General features: G+C 35.3%; 1 protein-coding gene across 2 annotated transcripts in view; it reads right to left on the bottom strand.

The window, feature by feature from the left end:
- LOC107661674 (gamma-aminobutyric acid receptor subunit beta-2) overlaps nucleotides 1-19,555 on the bottom strand; it is an 85,808-nt gene that overhangs the window by 11,553 nt on the left and 54,700 nt on the right. For both annotated transcript variants that reach the window (XM_016451385.1, XM_016451386.1), the window contains exon 6: nucleotides 588-725. In XM_016451385.1, the coding sequence (XP_016306871.1) occupies nucleotides 588-725 (138 nt within the window). The remainder of the gene's footprint in view (nucleotides 1-587; nucleotides 726-19,555) is intronic.

Genomic DNA, 19,555 nt, shown 5'->3' with positions numbered 1-19,555 from the left:
TAGAAGAACCTTTTTGTCTAAATGGTTCCATAAAGAATTTTTTACATCTGAAGGACCTTTCTGTTTCACAAAAGGTTCTTTGTGGCGAAAGAAGGTTCTTTAGATTATAAAAAGGTAAGAAAAAGAGTTCTTTAAATAACTTTTGACTAAATTATTCTTTGTGAAACCAAAAATGGTTCTTCTATGGCATCTCTGTGAAGAAAATTTTAAGCACCTTTATTTTTAAGAGTGTGAATCTGAAAATCTGGAATCTGAGGGTGCAAAAAAATCTAAATATTGAGAAAATCACCTTTAAAGTTGTCCAAATTAAGTTCTTAGCGATGCATATTACTAATCAAATTAAGTTTTGATATATTTACGGTAGGAAATTTACAAAATATCTTCATGGAACATGATCTTTACTTAATATCCTAATGATTTTTGGCACACAAGAAAAATTGATAATTTTGACCCATACATACAATGTTTTTTTGGCTATTGCTACAAATATACATCAGCGACTTATGACTGCTTTTGTGCTCCAGGGTCACATATTTATTTCAGTTCTCAGCTTGTTACTAAAGTGTTGTGTAGTTTGGTTGTATTACCTGTAGAAAACACCACGTTTTTAGAGATGAGTTTGTAGTCCACTATGGAGAACTGAGGAAGCTCTATCCTTTCAACCCCTGTCACTGCATGGTCGCCTCCTCGCCAGTAAAACTCAATATCATCTGTGGTGTAGCCGTCTGAGGGACAAACAGACAGATATTAAAACATGTATGGGTGGATGTCATGTGATTGAGGTCTCATTTGTCTGAAGTCTTGGCGTGACCATTTTAACTGAAACTGAAATTGCAAAAATAGATCAATAAAATAATGTCCCTTAATTCAAATTATAAGCAACCAAAATGCCTATTACCGCCATTGTGAGTCTGTATACATGTATATGAATCACATTTTTAAGCATGCATAAATGCTATCAAACCCCTTAATTAATAAAATCAAAGGTCATGTATTGCCCATATCCTGACATCACTGTTATTGCATAATTAATAAAGAAATAAAACAGCTTACTGCCTCAGCTTATAACAATCTGCATAATCTTGCAATTCACAGCCCATTACACAAATGAACACACACTTGCACAGCTAACTTAAGTTGATTAGTTAGTGACCCAAAAAACAAGATGTTTATGAAGCTATCTCGCAGCTGTGATGTTGCCACATAATACAATAAATTCTAGGGAAAATGCAAACTAATTCTTGAATTATAAGAAATGAGCTCTCTTACTTGTTCTTAAATGGTTGGAAAAATGAAAACTTTGTCAGGTTATAAACAGTCAGCTAAAGCAAACTAAAAAGCTACAGCAGCTACAGTGTCTTTATTCATTATAAACCTCGCATATTCATAATTTAAAATGTTACATTTTTCAAAGCGTGCTAAGATGTGAAGAATTCCAAATGATGAAAAGTGAATTCAAGTTCATCTGTGAACATTTACTACATCTGAGAAGAGCTCTGAAATAGACCTGCACTGATATGATATACGTAATAAAAACAGAGGAACGTGTTTGTGCCACATGTTTTCATTTATATTTTGTGGACTCGAGGTCAAGCTGAACCGGTGTTATTAGAGAGCGGAGGATAAGCGCATGCAAGCCTTGGGTCAAACTCATTGTCAAGTCGAATCATACAGCAGTCCGTTTCTGACCTCAGCTGCAGAAAAAAAGCATTCATAAATATTCAAGCGAAACATGAGATATTTTGTTTGCTTCAGTGCTCTCTGTGCCGACACTGAGAGAAACACGAACAGCAGCCCATCAGTGATTGAGAAACATCGTATTGTTTCGTGGCAAACGGCAGAAAACTCTCTTGGCCTTGCATAATCCACTCGTGGACGATCCTCCAGTTATCAGACTGACGGCCCAAACGCAAGGGAATAGTAGATCAGAGAGAAAGATCCACAGCAGGAGAACGAGAGAGAGGAGTAAACGGAAGCACAGCATTCCCATGTAAACACCCAAGCTACAAAAGATTACGAAAGAGCATGTTGTATCATCAAAAGAATCACATTTTGAGAAAGCAATTGTATTTTACCCAGCACACAAGATTTTAACCTTGACAAGTGAGTTAACCACTGACTCTATGCATAACATAAAAGCATACAACAGATCAGTGGTGTTCGCCAAGTGTTCTTGTTCTCCAACAAGGCTTGTGAGTGCATGCATAAATTGTGTGGCTACATTTATAAGAAAGTAATGCATTTACCCAATTATACAAATTTGGTAACACATTAGTTTAGGCACCAATTCTCACTCTTAACTAGTTGCTTATTAGCATGCATATTACTAGCATATTGGCTGGTTATTAGTACTTATGAAGCACATATAAACTCCAGCTGCGGACTGAAGAGCTGAGACACATCAGAGGACATTTTGGTAACACTTTATTTTAAGGACCAATTCACAATATTAACTAGTTGCTTATTAGCATGCAGATAACTAGCGAATTGGCTGGTTATTAGTACTTATGAAGCACATATTAATGCCTTATTCTGCATGAGCATATTTTAGATCCTTCAATCCTTTAATCCAAAGTGTGTCCAAAATTTGGTGATTTTATTTGCCCTCATGTCTTTCAAGCCCATATGGCTTGGAAAAAAAAAAAAAAAACTCTTTTAAAGTAAAAATAAATATATAAAAAATAAAAGATGGATGGATGGATGGATAGATGATATACCAACGTGATCTCATGATAATTCGTATGTATTTTACGTAAAATGTGGTTCTATAAAACGTACATTTACGGGCGTTTTTACAGGCACTAAAACGTACAATACTGACGTATTTTCATCCTCTAAACGTACAAATACTTACGTATTTTCAGCATTTAAACGTATAAAACTGACGTATTGACGACACCTAAAAATGAATACTTAAGAATATTGAAATTGCGGCATTAATTTTATTAGTTTTTAGTTGTCATATGAATTACCTTGTTTTCAATTGCATTATTAAATTGTTTACTCATTTACTTATGAAATGATAACATTTCGTTTTGTTGCGAGTTCTGCTGCCAGCTCGTTTCCAAGAATATGCCTACATAATGTTAAACACGACTTCACTTTAAACCTTAAAATAAATAACATTTCTGCAATCGTTTAACCTTTACTTGTCATGTAATGTTTACTTTGATTGTCATGGGCACAAAAGGCGTTTTCTCTGACATGCTGTGACTGATATAGAACTATAAAATACACCAAAAACGCAACATAATTACGAAATGAAACAATTTTATTAGTGCGCTGTAATCCAAATCTTCCGAATCTATAGGACTGCGAAGAACAGACCCAAATCCAAGCCTTTTTTCGGCGATCTGCTTGCTTCTCCATCCCGAGCAGCGAGTCCAGTGACCGTAAGCAGCAAAGCCCGCACTCACTGATGCGCTCTTTACAAATTCAAATGTTGCCGCTTCAAACGACAGGTTTTACGGCAGGATAATCAAACGCTCATTGGCTATCGCCTGCATTCGTCACAGATTGCGACATGCCGTGTTTCTGTGTTTGAATGATGCGCGCGTGCCTTCACGAGTTCACGGAGTGGATCGGGAAAATTATCTGGATAATATTTTCAGCAATTAACAACATAAATTCTGCTCTGGATCATACAAACCTACTGTATTCCGCCAGAGAGGAAAGCGGATGCAACGCATCGTCATTTGGATATGCATATTCGCTATAAAATGGGTAGGTTTAGGTTTGGGGGTAGGCTAAGGGGTCTAAATCGCTTATTGATAAAATTATAAAAATGCATTGATACGAATATCTTGATGATATAAAAGATACGTAAATATTTTTACGTTTTTTATCTAAAAATACGTAGTGATTGGTACGTTTTAAACGTTGAAATACGTCTAAATTGTACGTTTTAGCATGAATAAAAAATGTCACGTATTAATACCTACGTATAAACATGAGACCAGGCTGGATATACAGATAGATAGACAGATAGATAGATAGATAGATAGATAGATAGATAGATAGATAGATAGATAGATAGATAGATAGATAGATTCAAGAAACTGGTTTGTGAAATGTTTGTATTGTTAATCCATGAATTAATTGTGTCCAGTCATTAATTACAGCAATTACCTGAAGATCCATATTTAGCTTTCATCGCATTACTCTTTTGTGTTCAACAATCATTACATCACACAAACATAACATCATATTGTTTTGCAGGGAATAATGGCATTTGAGTGGTTGGTTGGGCCATTCAAAGCCACTTAACTCCATTATTTCTATGTCACTGAGCCTGACTTAGCAAATTAGCTTTTGCTAACATTTCTGTCAGGGCTCTTACATCACTGCATTTGAACTGCTCCGCTAGCTGTGAACCACGTGCACAGGAGCTCCAGCATGAGGAGAAGGAAGAGCAATTGTGTTCGGTTAATTCTATAGTCATCTCTTACAAAACCGAGTAAACTTTGTTTTGAGTTTTAGACAGCTTCTTAACTGAAACACAGCCGCAGAAATGGCTGATTTGGAAGGTTGTAACCTCCTTTCTAGCTTTGTTACTTTTAATAGGAAACAAAGTCTCAGCTTTCAAATTCTGTCAATTTTATCACACACCTTGGTTTTTGGTTCGGTTCAGTTCTGACGGCTTGGCACATCAGAGCATTTACAATTATTCTATGCTTAGGCGACAGGAACAGTAAGAGTTTAAAGAGAAAAAAAATCCTACTTTTTATTGCAATGCTTTATTTTACTTAAAAGCTAAATAAAACTTTATACACTATGTGTGTGTGTGTGTGTGTGTGTGTGTATATGTGTTTTTTATTTTTTTACTACTATATGTTTTATGTGATGTGGTGGTTGTATTTCTAAGCCAAAGACCAGTTTCCCTCAGGGAGCAGTTTTTGATTTCAATTAGATTGTATTATTTCAAAATTGGAAGCAAAAACAGAATGGACTGTCTATGTATTTGTGAAAATATGCTAAATAAAACATAACTGCACTAAACTAAAACAGCAGACAGGCTTCATGAGACACAAATTCACTCTCTGCCAGCAGGTGGCGCTTATGGAACAGCAGCGATACAGTGTTCCTTGGATATTGCTGTAAACAAAGCAGTGCTATGCTTATAAACACTACTTTAATATACATTATACAGAGACAAGATGAAAAGAAAATACCATCTAAACTTTTCTGAAGACAGTCAGTTCCCCTCATCAATATATTCACATAAACCACCCACTCCTAATTCAATATTGAGGATTTTCTTGCAGTATTTCGCACATCGTAAATGATTGCAATGTAGATTGTATAATTTCGAAATTTGAAGCAAAAACAGAATGGTCTGACTTTAGTTTTGTGAAACTATACTACATAAAACATATCTGAACGAAACAGCAGACGAGCTGAATGAGACACAAATTCACTCTCTGCCAGCAGGTGGCGCTTATGGAACAGCAGCGATACAGTGTTCCTTGGATATTGCTGTAAACAAAGCAGTGCTATGCTTATAAACACTACTTTAATATACATTATACAGAGACAAGATGAAAAGAAAATACCATCTAAACTTTTCTGAAGACAGTCAGTTCCCCTCATCAATATATTCACATAAACCACCCACTCCTAATTCAATATTGAGGATTTTCTTGCAGTATTTCGCACATCGTAAATGATTGCAATGCAGTTTGTGCAATTCTGGAACAGAGATTGGCTGAAAATAAAATTTAAAAAAATAAATAAAATACACGAATGGTGTCACAAATATCACTGTGGTACAGTGTGTACAACATGTTTACATGCATTACTCTGCGCATAGTTTTAGTTGATGTAACAGTAAATATTATTGTAAAGCTAGACCTAGCTAAGGCCTACACACAAATTAGTTTACGCCTAGCTGGTGCAACCGGCCCCTCAAGTGTATGCTTGATGATTTTTGTTTTTCATGACTAGTCCCACAATGTTCTGGAATGATCCAGAAAGCACTATAATATTACAGAATTCTTCAGAAACTTCTAGAATGTTCAAATCTGTGCAAAAGCAAAATAATAATAATAAAAAATAGTATACAAATCCGTATCTGCACTAAACCAATGTTTCATAATTAATGAAGTTTTCAAATCTACCTGACCTAAATATTTACATGAAAATAAATCGCACAGTAATAGTAATGACAGCATCTTAGCAGAGCTTTGGAACAGAGTATAATGCCTGACAATGCTGCCTAGTTAGGCAGCTCAAAAAAGTTTTAAAACTCTTACTTATTTCATGACTTGTAATTTCGGAAAACAGTCATGCTGTGAAATTTGCTTAAATTTCTTATGCTTGCATGAGGACAAATGTTCTGAAAATTGCCTCCCATGAAAGCATTATGGAAATTAATAAGGATTAAAACATAAATAACCTGCAGTTAGGATGCACTTCAATAGTGTCTGAACTGCATGGCAGCTCTTAATAAGGGCTGGTCTGCCTAAAAAAAGAAAGAAAAAGAGATAAAACATTCACCCGAGTGTCGAGGTGGGACCGGAGGGGCTAAAGGCCCTCTAGTTAAATATCGTCCGATTCTTCTTCATATGCATGTTATGGAATCGCCTGCTAGCACATTCACCAAAAAAAAAGAAAAACACGTCTAGATGGGGAATGTCTCCAGCAGTGCATGTGTGCCTCTACAGAAATGCTTGATCCAGATGGTTCAAAGCTTCTTTAATCCTATTTCTAGTGTGCAATTAAAAGTGTCCCTTAATTCGCACATGGTTCATCATCTCCTTAACTTTGCACAAACACAGCGCGTGAGAATTTGAAACAAGACACCTATACAAGCAAACCTCTTTATATGGCAGAGGAGATATGCATTTCCAGAATTGCTTCTGACGGCTCTGTGTGCTGTGCTTCGGCAGTGCAGAAAATTTGAGTAATATGCAGAGGCCTGGTAAAACGAGATTAGGCCATCAAAAGTAAAATAAAAGTCAAACACTATGTTAAGTCACCTCTATGGAAAAGACATGCTTTCCTTATTCCCTATGTATTTGTAAAGTATATTTTGTATGACAAAAATATTACTTTAAGATCAACCTCGACACCCCGCAGCTGATTTCTTATAACTCAAACAATTTCATGTGGAATTAATTTTATGCAATAAGCATGGCTAAATAAGCATAAGATAAAGTGCACTCAACCAGTCATCAAAAAATGTGGAAAAATTACACTGATTGTACAATTTCAGACATATATACAAATATTTAATTTGAGGCCTAATTACAAACATTGATTACATTGATTAGGCCACGAGTGAGTTTTCCCTCAATAAACTCCTAATTTGCTGCTTATTAATAGTAGGTGTTCTAATAGTAGGATCTAAAATATTATCATGCAGAATAAGACATTAAAATGTGCTTTATAAGTACCAATAAACAGCCAGTATGCTAATAATATGCATGCTAATAAACAGCTAGTTAACAGTGAGAATTGGTTCTCAAAATCAAGTGTTACCACTTCTACAATACTTAATGGAATAGTTGTCTCAAAAAATGAAAAATTCCTGAAAATGTACTCCGAATTGAGTGCGTTTCTTCATCAGATTTGGAGAAATGTAGCATTGCATCAGTGTCTCAGCAATGGATGCTCTGCAGTGAATGGGTGCCGTCAGAATGAGAGTCCAAACAGCTGATAAAAACATCACAATAATCCACAGCACTCCAGTCCATCGGTTAATGTCTTGTGAGGCCAAAAGCTGCATGTTTTTAAGAAACAAATCCATCTTCAAACCGTTATTTCAATGCTAAATTTCTCCAAACTATTCTTTTAACAGGTCAGTACACAACCATGCACATGGTATCACTATATCTGGTGCTCTGTGTAGATGCTTGATATATTTATATCAAACTTGACAACAAGAAGGCTTGTAATGAGATGAGTTTGCCGGGACACTCTTTACCAACATTGTCTCCAATTAAGCTGATATCTGCAGACAAGCACAAATGAACAGAGAGCAGTTCTCAATGAGGAGCTTAACCTGTCTGTCTCTTGTCTGGCCTCGGTGCTGTAGTCTGCCATCGGTCTGAGTAACGATCAGCGCCTGGCAGAATGACACTTCACACACTTCATATTGATCCCTCAACCGAAGCTCTTTAACATCTACAGCAGGGTTCCTTAAAAAGAGGTCCGCGAGAGAAAAAAGTTTGGCCCGTGCTAATTTCAAATAATGTGGCATGAAAATTCAAACGTAGCATCAGAAAGCTACATTAACTTACATTGTGTCTACACCGGACGCGAGCGATGCAATAAAATACAATAGAACCCATTATAATCAGTGATGCTGTTAACAATGGATGCGGCGCGACACGACAAATCCCCGACAGTAAACTGCTGACTCGTTCTATTTATAAGGTACTGACACAACGTTCAAATGATTTGCAATGCTCGATGTGACAGCAAAAACATGGTGAGTGTGTAGAAAAGAAAAGTGGACACGGAAAATAGATTATTAAAATGTGAATGGATTTAACAGTTTTGAGTGAGTGAGTGACTGACTGATATCTTTGTTATGGAATACACGTGTTGGTTCGCAGTGAGTTCACAGTTTTAACGTACAAGTTTGCTTTAATTTATTTTCAAGATCTGAGGTAAAATATCTATTGTTGCTTTCACTATGGCTATTAAGATAACTCACATTAGACACTTTTAACATTGAATAAAGCACATAATAATTACCTGAGATTATCACTGTCATATTTTGTATGTTGTTCCTGCCGCGACGTCCTAAAATAGAAACCCATGTCGCTTATTGTCACGTGTCGCTGTCGCGGGTGGTTAGGACAAAAACTACATGGAAAATATACTTTTTATCGCATCGTTTCTGGTTGGGACACACAGTGTTACAGTTTGATCCCCCCAAAAAAATATAATCATAAAAATATTAATACTGACAAATCTACAGTAATAATTGAATCTGCAATTAGGGAAAGTGGAGAGAAGAGATTCAGTCCGGGAATGAGCAGGAACAGTTGATTTGCATGGCAGACATGGAGATCCAGATTTTTTGTTTGTTCATTTGTTTTTAATATTTAACAGGCAAAGTTCTTCTGTATCTAAATGCAAAAAGGTTCATAATTGTTTGAATAAAACAGACTACTGGGAGAAAAAATCTGAATATTCATCTTGTGACCATCTTGCGATTATTTTAACAAAAGCAACAATAATAAAATAAATGTAATAATAATAACAATCATATAAGTCAGTGGCCCTTGGCTTGGTATTGTTGGCAGAATTCAGCCCTCGGCGAAAACTAATTGAGGAACCCTGATCTACAGTATAAAGGCCACGAAGCGCATGCACCTTATATTAAATTTCAAGTTAATTTCAGTTTAGCCTGCAATGCATAATGGTATTTATACTGCCTTATCATACAAGTTTTATCATTTTCTTTATTAAGAATATTAATAAATATATATTATTTAAATGTAGTAGATTCTCTTACTGAGTACTAATTTCTAATTAATAAAGATAACACACTTTTGCCATTAGCCTGAAGCAGTCCACTGCTGGCCTTTCAATTACAAGTGTGTTTTATTCACTGATGAAATTTCATAAATGTTAAGTGTCCATTTGCTTTTCAACCTTATTCGTTGTTTTCTGATGAACAGTGTTTGTGTGTGTGCTGGTGCTCAATTTTACTCTTTGAACATCACACAGAATAGAAAGTAACAGTTGAATGAATGCATTAATCGTGTTAAAGATAAGTAATCATACTTAAATGAACCCAAACATGAACTTGTTAACTTTGGCAGCCATTCTACTTGCATATATATTAACCAGAAATTAGCTTGACATTTTTTTTTGTTGTTGTTGTTGTTTAATCTGAGTGGTTCATTCAGCAACAAGATAATAAATGTTTTTGGTATCATGCTTCGAAACATGTGTCTGCAGTAGATTATACTTTGAAGTTTAATTAAAAGGAAGTTATTAATTTACTAAAATGAATATGTTTTGTCTAATGCTGTCTGTTACATTAATGTTTAGAAGAAGTTAAAACACTCACTACTTTTGATTGAATCACTTTTGTATCTTTATTATGAATCAATTTATACGTAATTCATACAGTGAAGACTATACAGTTATTGTTGTATCAAGGAATTTTATTTATGTACTAAGTAGTTTTCTATTTATCTCAGGGCTGCCTTCCCTTGTGTTATGATCACAGTCAGCTTAAACTGTATTTGATTTATCATACTGGGTTGACGAAAATTATACATTGAAAAACAATACATTTCAAGGTTTACATTCAATTCAGTGAGATTTGTTGTCTCCTGCACTCAAATAGGAAAAGTAACACAAAACAGTAAACTAAAATCAAATCTATGCATGAATCAAAATCGATCAGGAATAGATTTTTAATCAAATCATGACCTAAAGCACTGATTTTAATCGAATCGTAAGGTACAGAAAGATTCCCAGCCCTAATATTAGGTGTTTGTTGTTGTCTAGTTGAGCATGGATTGTGCATCACTAGAGGTCTCAGCAATGACTTCAAATACCAATGCTGCAAGAGATGAATGGATTTGTGCAGCTGCATCTTTGTTATTGCACCTTTATTAGAGTCACATTTAGTCTGGTTATACGTCATGGCAGATATTCGTTTTGCAGCTCTCCTTAGGGCCAAGTCGCAGTTCATTTCTCAATGCATGACATTTTCTCAAGACATAGACAGAGCAGCCAACAGCTAACTGGCAACCCAGTGAAAAGTTGGGGGTGAGTTGGTGGGCTGTGATGAAGTAATAGCTGCACTGAAATTCCTGGAAACACAGAAAGCGTAATCTCGGCCATCTATTTATTGTGACCTACAATATGTTTTGCAAACAAGTGCACTGTTTCTACCAGCACCTCGTACGTCCAATTAGGGCTGAAGGAAAAATATGTATGCTGCAGTGTTTGGGTTTCTGTTTGCACTAATTAGGATGCAGTTCATGCCTTTTTGAGGCGATTTCCCTGTTTCCGATTTCCATGTAAACTGAAATGAGCAAAGCGTTGTTAATATATTGAGTAATGGTATAATTCTCAATTTAAATCATTTAAAGCCAGGGAAAAGTTCCCCGATGCTGAAGATTCAGAGTCTGCTGTTCTATAGTTGAGTAAAGTGGGTAAAATGTTATAATGAATTGCCTGCCTGCCAATGCCTGCCTTATTAAATATTCATGAGATATTCATGTCAGCGGTTTCAGGTGATGTTTGTATTTTCTTTTCTTCTCTTCAGCAAATGACAGTGTGATTGCCAATACAACTACATGCTATACTCTTGTTTCTTTTTTATTTATTTATTTATTTTGTGTAGTTTCATCAGAGATGTACAAGCAGTTATTAAAATTGGTTGCATGCTTATTGCATGCTGTACTTGTCCTTGTTCAATGTCATTAATATCATAAATAAGCAATTAAGTCAAAATGGACTTCTTTTTTTTTTAATAATGTTTCTCATAATCTTTAATAGTAAACATTGACTTCCATCTCTTCTCCAGTGATGTGTGCAGCAGAGGTAGGCCTCTCCTCTGGCAACCTGTCACTCACAAGATCACAGCAATTAGCAAACAACAACGATCCAATGATCCAATCAATACCCTATGGACACAATCAAGTTCTGCCCTACATCTTGTTTGAGAAGCTGTTTCACATGAACGTACATCACAATAGGGAATCACAATTTCCATTCCAAGCCAACATAAAGAATCTCATTTCAGGATTTACATACGGTGTGAAATCTCTAAACAAGACCACCCAGCATCGGTAACAAATAAGTACCTTGCGATGAGCAAACATGGAGGACGCGTCTGCAGAGCCAATTACACTACGCAGAGATGCACTGTCCATTAGAGAAAGCCTCTAATGCGGGTAAGTTTAACAGCTAAGAATAAAAAGGCTGAATGACCTTTTTTCATCATCTTACATTTACATTACATTACATTTAGTCATTTAGCAGACACTTTTATCCAAAGCGACTTTCAAAAGAGGACAATGGAAGCAATCAAAAACAACAAAAGATCAATGATACACAAGTGCTATAACAAGTCTCAGTTAGCTTAACGAAGTACACATAGCAATGTTTTTTTTTTATTATATAATAAATAAAAAGAAAACAGATAGAATACAAAAATAATAGAGAAGCTAGTGTTAATCTTAAAGTAAACTACCCACCCATGTTCATTGTCATGAATTATATTTAAAGTGAACATATGTATTCACGCAGAATTGAACAGGTTATGCTGTTAGTTTACTAGTCATATCCTTTTTTTTTTTTTTACAATAATACAGTATAATACAGTATACTGTCAATAAACTAGGTTAATAGTATTTATGCTGCAAGTATACTTTATATGTTTTGAATTAATTTAACATCAAACGTATAGTTTACTTTTTATGTATTATTATGATTATGATTATTATTATGATTATTATTATTGCATTTATGTTATGTTAGAGTTATCCATATATCCAATAGCATTAATTTAACACAATAACATTCATAGACTATATTTGGACAGATGATTGGAAGACGGAGGTTATTTGATTTACCCTTCTTAAAAGTGTACTTTTTAAACTTTCATAAACTAAAAAGTCATATAGAAGTATATAACTAACAGTATACCTAAACTTAACTTATATTATATTTGCAATACTAAAGAAACACTGAAATGTAAAATAGTTACATTCTGTATTCAAAGTTTACTACTGTTACTCTTAAAGTACACTTACATGTAAACTTTTATAGACTAAAAGTGACCTAATTTAGTCGCAAGAAGTATTCAAATAGTACACATACAGTACAAGTATACTACTAGTGCATTAGATATTACTACATAACGTATACCGCATTTATATGACATGCAACCTACATTTAAACATATACTATGTTTAATTAATAAAATGAACCTGAAGGGTCCGGCTCAACTAACTATTGATTATAACTTTTGCCTCAATAAACTCCTAATTTAAACTTCTTAAAAATAGTTAGTAAGGTAGTTGAATATGGGGTCGGATTAAAGGATCTAAAATATGATCATGCAGAATAATACATTCATATGTGCTTTAATAAACAGCCAATATGCTAGTAATATGCATGCTAATAAGCAGCTAGTTAATAGTGAAAATTGGTGCCTGAACTAAAGTGTTACCACTTGAAGTATACTTCTTTTTATCATTCTTTCTTTTGAAGCTGCAAATAAAGCTGTATGTTTTACAAGAAAATACTTTAGTTTTCTACATCAAAATGTTACATTTAATTCAGTTTGTTACTAGACATTTCTTTGTAATTGTGAAATTTAGTAGTAGCAGAATTTGCCAGAAAATCATCTTAACTTGACAAAGATTTGCACAGTGCCAAAAAAAAAATTGAGCTGCATCAAGAATCGTTATGGTATTAGATTGTGACTCTGAAATTAAATAGCCTAGATTTCCGTCCAATGTTTAGGACAAGCTAGTTACATTAGCTGTTGCTATAACACAATGCCTTTTCCACACAGTTTAACAGGAGCGGTGGATCTGCCTCCCATCAAATCAGTGTCAGTCACATCTGAGCCCAATGACAGCCTCGTGACACAACACCACACCACTGACAGCCATACCTGATCTTAACCTCCTCACAGCTGTCAGAAATTTAGCATTGGATTTTCTTTCTGTTTTTGAGTTTTTCCATGAATGCACCTGGTGTCTGTAACACATAGTGAGCCACGATGTACCTGGACTGCCATCAATCCACTGGCCAATTAATCTCACTATCAGCATGAAATCTGGTCCACACTGTAACTTAATCTGGCCAACAACTGCCTGTTTACACAAGTACAGACCATTTCACCAAAATATAAAGCTGTCAGTCACAGTTTGTCAGAGTTTTATATACTGTTAAGCAGCAGTTATTTGGAACAAGATCACAGTACAGCATTCCTGTTCTTGCAAAAGTAATAAACAAAGAAAACGAACTGTAATGGAAAGTTATGCTTGTGGATTTGTTGCACACCTGCTAAGTGCTAAAACTCTGTCTTTATATGTGGTACATTTAATCGTTATAATTCAGAAGTTGAGCCGTTTGCGGAGAAGGGGAAGTAAAAACGTGTAACTTGCATTTATATTTCAGAATGATCATCCTCTTCATGATATTTATTCACCAACTAGGCATGAAAAATTGGTCAGCTTCTTATGAAGCAAGGTAATTTGACATTATTCAATGCAAAGATAAAACATTTTGGCATTAGATTGATATGGTGGATTTTTTATTTTTTTTTTGCAATTGCACTTCTTTGCATGTTTCATACATTTCTATTTTTATTGTATGTGAGTGCGTGTCTGTCTTTTATTATTATTTGCTTTGGTATTATTTAATACGATTTAAATATTTATTTTTATATTTCTCAAATACTTTTATTTATGTATTTTTTTTTTGGTTGCAATTTTATTGCAATTGTATTAATTTTATTGTACTTTATGCATTAATTCCATCTCAGTATTGCTAAGCAGAAAAGTAAATAAACTTCAACTCAAGTATTTTTTTAAAGTCTCTATTAAAAAACAAACAAATAAACAAACAAAAAAAACATCCACCTTATATTCATTGAACAATCTAAAAAAATATCTGACAATAAATGTTAAACAATAGGTCACCAAATTTACCTCAGGAAAGTCATTCAATATCCATAGCTCATTAGTTAGATAAATAAATAAATAAATAAATAAGGAAATAAAAAATAAATATAAACTTTAGAGGAGAGCATATCACTAAAAAATTTATAAATATTGTTAAATATGCATACTATATTCTTAATGTATTATATTCTTACTTAACCTGTTATTGATGTCCTAATTATTTAAAGTAAGTTTCAATTAATCTCCTAATCTGATTTGTCTCAAAATTGTTCGAGATATTTAGAGGCTGTTTTTTTCCAAAACAAGTTGCAATGACAGCCCCCTTTTAAATCTCGACAATGGTTGGGAATAAAATGCTAAATATATATATATATATATATATATATATATATATATTAGAAAGCAGAGACTTGTATTAAGAGCAAATAAACCCAAAAATGTATTGATTTGTCAAAACACTCAAAATGATGGAGCAGGAGACATTATGCATGCTGGAAAACTGTTCAGACTCAGAAGCACTCATTGTGGTACATGTATGCAGACACGTCGGTAAAAACCTGCACACTCTGAAAGTTGCATAGCACCAACTACAGTAGTATGATTCAGCTAGCTCAGTCCGTCTTGTGTGTGTTATGCATGAATAGACTGCAGGAGTACCTTCAGAGGATGACCTGACCATTTGACCACACTAACCATGTTTGCAAAGAGACTTGCATTGCATTCAGTATACATTCATTAATATGTTTCTCGCTGGGAAATGAACCTGTGACCTCGGCTTGGCTATAGGTAATGGTGAAGTACAGCTGGTGCTCTCAGCACACTCTGTGTTCTCACAATCCTCTGCGGAGTCAACTTGAAAGAAAGTGAAACTTGTGAGAAACTTGGACAGAGCCTGGGAACAAAAACGGCAAAACCAATTAGATAAAAGTTCACGGGATTCTCAGAGGATTTGAGGTTACGGACACATTATGCTCGCTGACAGGCTGTCAATACGGCTGTCAATACAGAGTGCCATTTCACAATTAAAAGAACGAAAGAAAGAAAAATGTTTCTTAGCTGAGAAACCACCGACTTGGACATTACATCACGAGCCCAATATGAAGCAAGGAAGGATTTGTGCGTTTCCACTTTGTCTTAGCACTAAGCATTAGCTGTTCTCTACAGTGCAGCCAGCGTGTTGGAGTTCACAAGAGCGCAATTAGCAAGTGTACACACGTGCCCTCTCCAGATCTCCTCCAGCTCTTAGCTTTCCGTCTCTCTGCTTTAATGGCAGCGGGGCAGTGGGCCGTACATAACGGCAGACGCTGGAGGATTCCTGCTGGATCTCCGCTCTCTCCCAGCGCACACCACATATACAGTCACAATTAGATTTGATTAGGTCTTTTCTGCTCATGGCGCTGTGTGGCACGAATGCTGACTGGCTCTCTTTATCTCCTGGCTTTATGGAGATGAAGGTCATCCTAATTAAGGTAATGGTGGAGTACGGCTGGCTCTCTCGCTACACACACACACACACACACACACACACTGCTCTCAGAGACCTCTCTTGTGTTTCTTGTGTTCCTTAGAATTCAATCTGAATTGGTCATGATTCCAAATTAAAATGATGACTGCAGTTGACTTGTTTGAAATATCTACTTGAAACTCTCAAGGTCAAAGTCAAGGTCATTTTTATTTATATAGCACCTTAAAACAACATAAATGCTGACCGAGGTGCTTCACAATAACACAATACAAAGAAGACAGTCACACAAAAAAATACAGAGTTTAAAAAATTAAACCAACAACTTGAACCATAAAATTGAGTACAAATCAAGACTAAGATATTACTCACTAAGACATATCTAAAAATATGAATAGGCTTGACAAAAGATACAAAGAGGATTTAAATGCAGATAAAGAGGAGGATAACCTAACAGACTGAGGTAGCGAATTCCACAGCTTAGGGGCTAACACAGAAAAGGCCCCGTCACTGATAGATTTTAGGCGGGACAATGGGACGGTTACTAGTTTGAGGATGATCTAAGAGATCTGCAGGGGAAGTATGGACAAATAAGGTCTGAGATGTAAACTGGAGCCAGACCGTGCAATGCTTTAAATACAAAAGTCACAACCTTGTAATCAATTCTGAATTTAACTGATAGCCAATGTAAATGTGATAAAATAGGGGTGATATGCTCACTCTTTTTCTTCCCCATTAAGAAGCGAGCTGCAGCGTTTTGAACCAGCTGCAAGGGAAAAAACTGGTGAAACGTGAAAGGGTTGACACCAGCATATAAAGCATTGCAATAATCAAGCCTTGTTGAAATGAAGGCATGAATGACTCGCTCTAGATCACTAAAAGATAGAAAAGATTTCAGTTTTATATATATATTGGGTTACCCAAATTATATATAAGTTTTATATATATATATATATATATATATATATATATAGACACAGGTATATAAGTTGGGTAAATAAGCTCAGACCACTCATTTGCATACCAACCAAAATGTTTTTACAATACTATAAATTTACGGATATTTATTAGTTTGTTTATTATAAATAAAGTGCAAAATACTATTATCACACAATGTGCAGTTTGAGCACCAAACCAGCTCTCCAGGTGCTCTTATGAGAACCAGACTGAAAAACGTATGTGCATACTTCAAACTTTGATTGCCATTTACAACGCATGTAAAAGCCATTGACATTGACGATGATGTCAAACCTGACCCAACATGTAATGTCAATTAAAGTCATCCTGTCCAGACAATACTATGTATGCAGTGCCTTGCTAAAGTATCCAAACCCTTTTTTTCACATTTTAGTATGTTGCAAACTCATGTTAAAACACTAACTTTTTTTCATACCGATCTACACCTCATAACCTATAGTGATAAAGCAAAAAACTGATTTGAGATGACTTTGCAAATGTATTAAAAAGAAGAGGAAAAAACCCCGAAACATCACATTGCTATGAAACTTGAATTTTGTGAGAAACTAGGTTGCATCCCATTTCTCTGGATCATCTTTGAGATGTTTCTACACTTTGACCAGAGTCCATCTGCAGCAAATTCAGATGATTAGACATAAAAGGCACACACCTGTCTATACAAGGTCTAACAGCTGAAAATGCAGATCAGAGCAAAAACCAAGTCTAAGGAGCTGCCCTGCAGAGCTCAGAGACAGAGGCACAGATCTGGGGAAGGGCACAAATAAACCTTAATGAAACCATGGCCCAGAGCACTCTGGATCTCAAACTAAACACACAGTCAAGATAATGCAAGTGGCTTAGCATTGACACTGTGAATGTTCTGGAGTGGCCCAGCCAGAGCCCAAACTTGAACCCAATCTTTGCAGAGATCTGAAACATTCTGTCCACCAATAGTCCCCACTCAACTTGACAGAGCTTGAGAGGATCTGCAGGGAATAATGGCAGAAAACCTCCTAATCCAGGTGTGCAAAGCTTGACGTATTATACTCGCAAAAGACTGTAATCGCTGCTGCCCTGAGTTAAGGGTCTGAATACTTATGCAATGTGATATTTCTGTTCCCCACCCCCCAAACCTACTCTGCAAAAAATGATTGTGATTTTAATGATTAAAAAAACTGTGAAAATGCTATATTAAAAACCTGTTAAAATGGTTAATTGTGTTCTCCTACTATATACGGTGAAAAATTGTAATAGACATTTCATGCAATTTTACGGTAAAATACCGGGTTACACTTTATTTTGACAGTCCACTTTAGACATTCTACTAACTATAAGCAACTACATGTAAACTAATTCTGATTAATTTGCAACTAGATGTCTACTAACTCTCAGAGTAGACTGTTTGGTTAGGTTTAGGGTTAATAGAATAAGTTCACATATGCATGCAAAGTTTCTACTAGTCAGTATGTTGTATGTTGTGGACCCATTAAAATAAAGTGTTAGAAGATATTAAGCAGACAGTCTACTAATACTTTAATGACTGCTAGTTGACATAATTAGTTGCAAAATTACTTACTGTTAGTAGAATGTCTAAAATGTACTATCAAAATAAAGCATTACCAAATACCATTTTATAATAATTGTATAATTTACAGTGTAAAAAAAAAAAAAAAAGGTAAATTGGCATTCCCAGAATTCCCTGCGTTGCATTTTAAATTTGATGTTTGGTTTTTTTTCTTTAAAATAACTGTTTCTTCTTATCGTTATGTTTATTAGGGTTGTATGTTACATCTAATGTTGTTAAATTAATGTTTATTGCATATTCAGTTTCATGTGTGTCACCATGATGGTGTTTAGTGTTTGTGACATTGTGCACCTTCTATATGTATACTAGTATTGGTCTTCTCAGCTTGGGAAAAGCTGCTTGTGGCGAGCTTTAGTTCATCATGTGACTTTCTCATAACCACCTGATTTTGATGGTTATCAGTGGCTACGTTTACATGCAACCAAAAATCAGTTTGTAATCGGATTGACGGCTCAATCGGACTGAAAAGCCTTCATATAAACACCTTAATCGATCCGATTGAGCTCGATCGGAATGAAATTTCGATCGGATTGAAGGGGGTGGTTTATTCCTTTTCTAATACAATTGAGAGTGCATGTAAACACTCGATCGGATTGAACCCAGAAACTGAAAGGACTGCGCATGTGCAATGATGCAGAAATAGCGTAATGACGTATGACGCGCGGAACGAGCGGTTCTTCCTTTTGAATAAAGTGTTGTATAAATGCGTGTCCTGTCATTATAAAACTCTCCTTTCACTCGGCAACTGTGAAGTGGAGCAGGACAACCTCCTATCAGTCCTTGTTTTGGATTCTCAACCACAGGCAACCTGTTTTGGGCGCGGGGAGGGGCATTTTTACTGCGTGATAAATATGAGCAGCACGGCACATCGGTTTACATGTATATTTATCCATAAATTAATAAATATTAATTCTGCTGTTAAAAACAAATAAAGAA

This window comes from Sinocyclocheilus anshuiensis, unplaced genomic scaffold, assembly GCF_001515605.1.
Source record: "Sinocyclocheilus anshuiensis isolate Anshui unplaced genomic scaffold, SAMN03320099.WGS_v1.1 scaffold207, whole genome shotgun sequence".
NCBI lineage: Eukaryota > Metazoa > Chordata > Actinopteri > Cypriniformes > Cyprinidae > Sinocyclocheilus > Sinocyclocheilus anshuiensis.
This window is presented reverse-complemented; position numbering and strand designations above follow the sequence as displayed.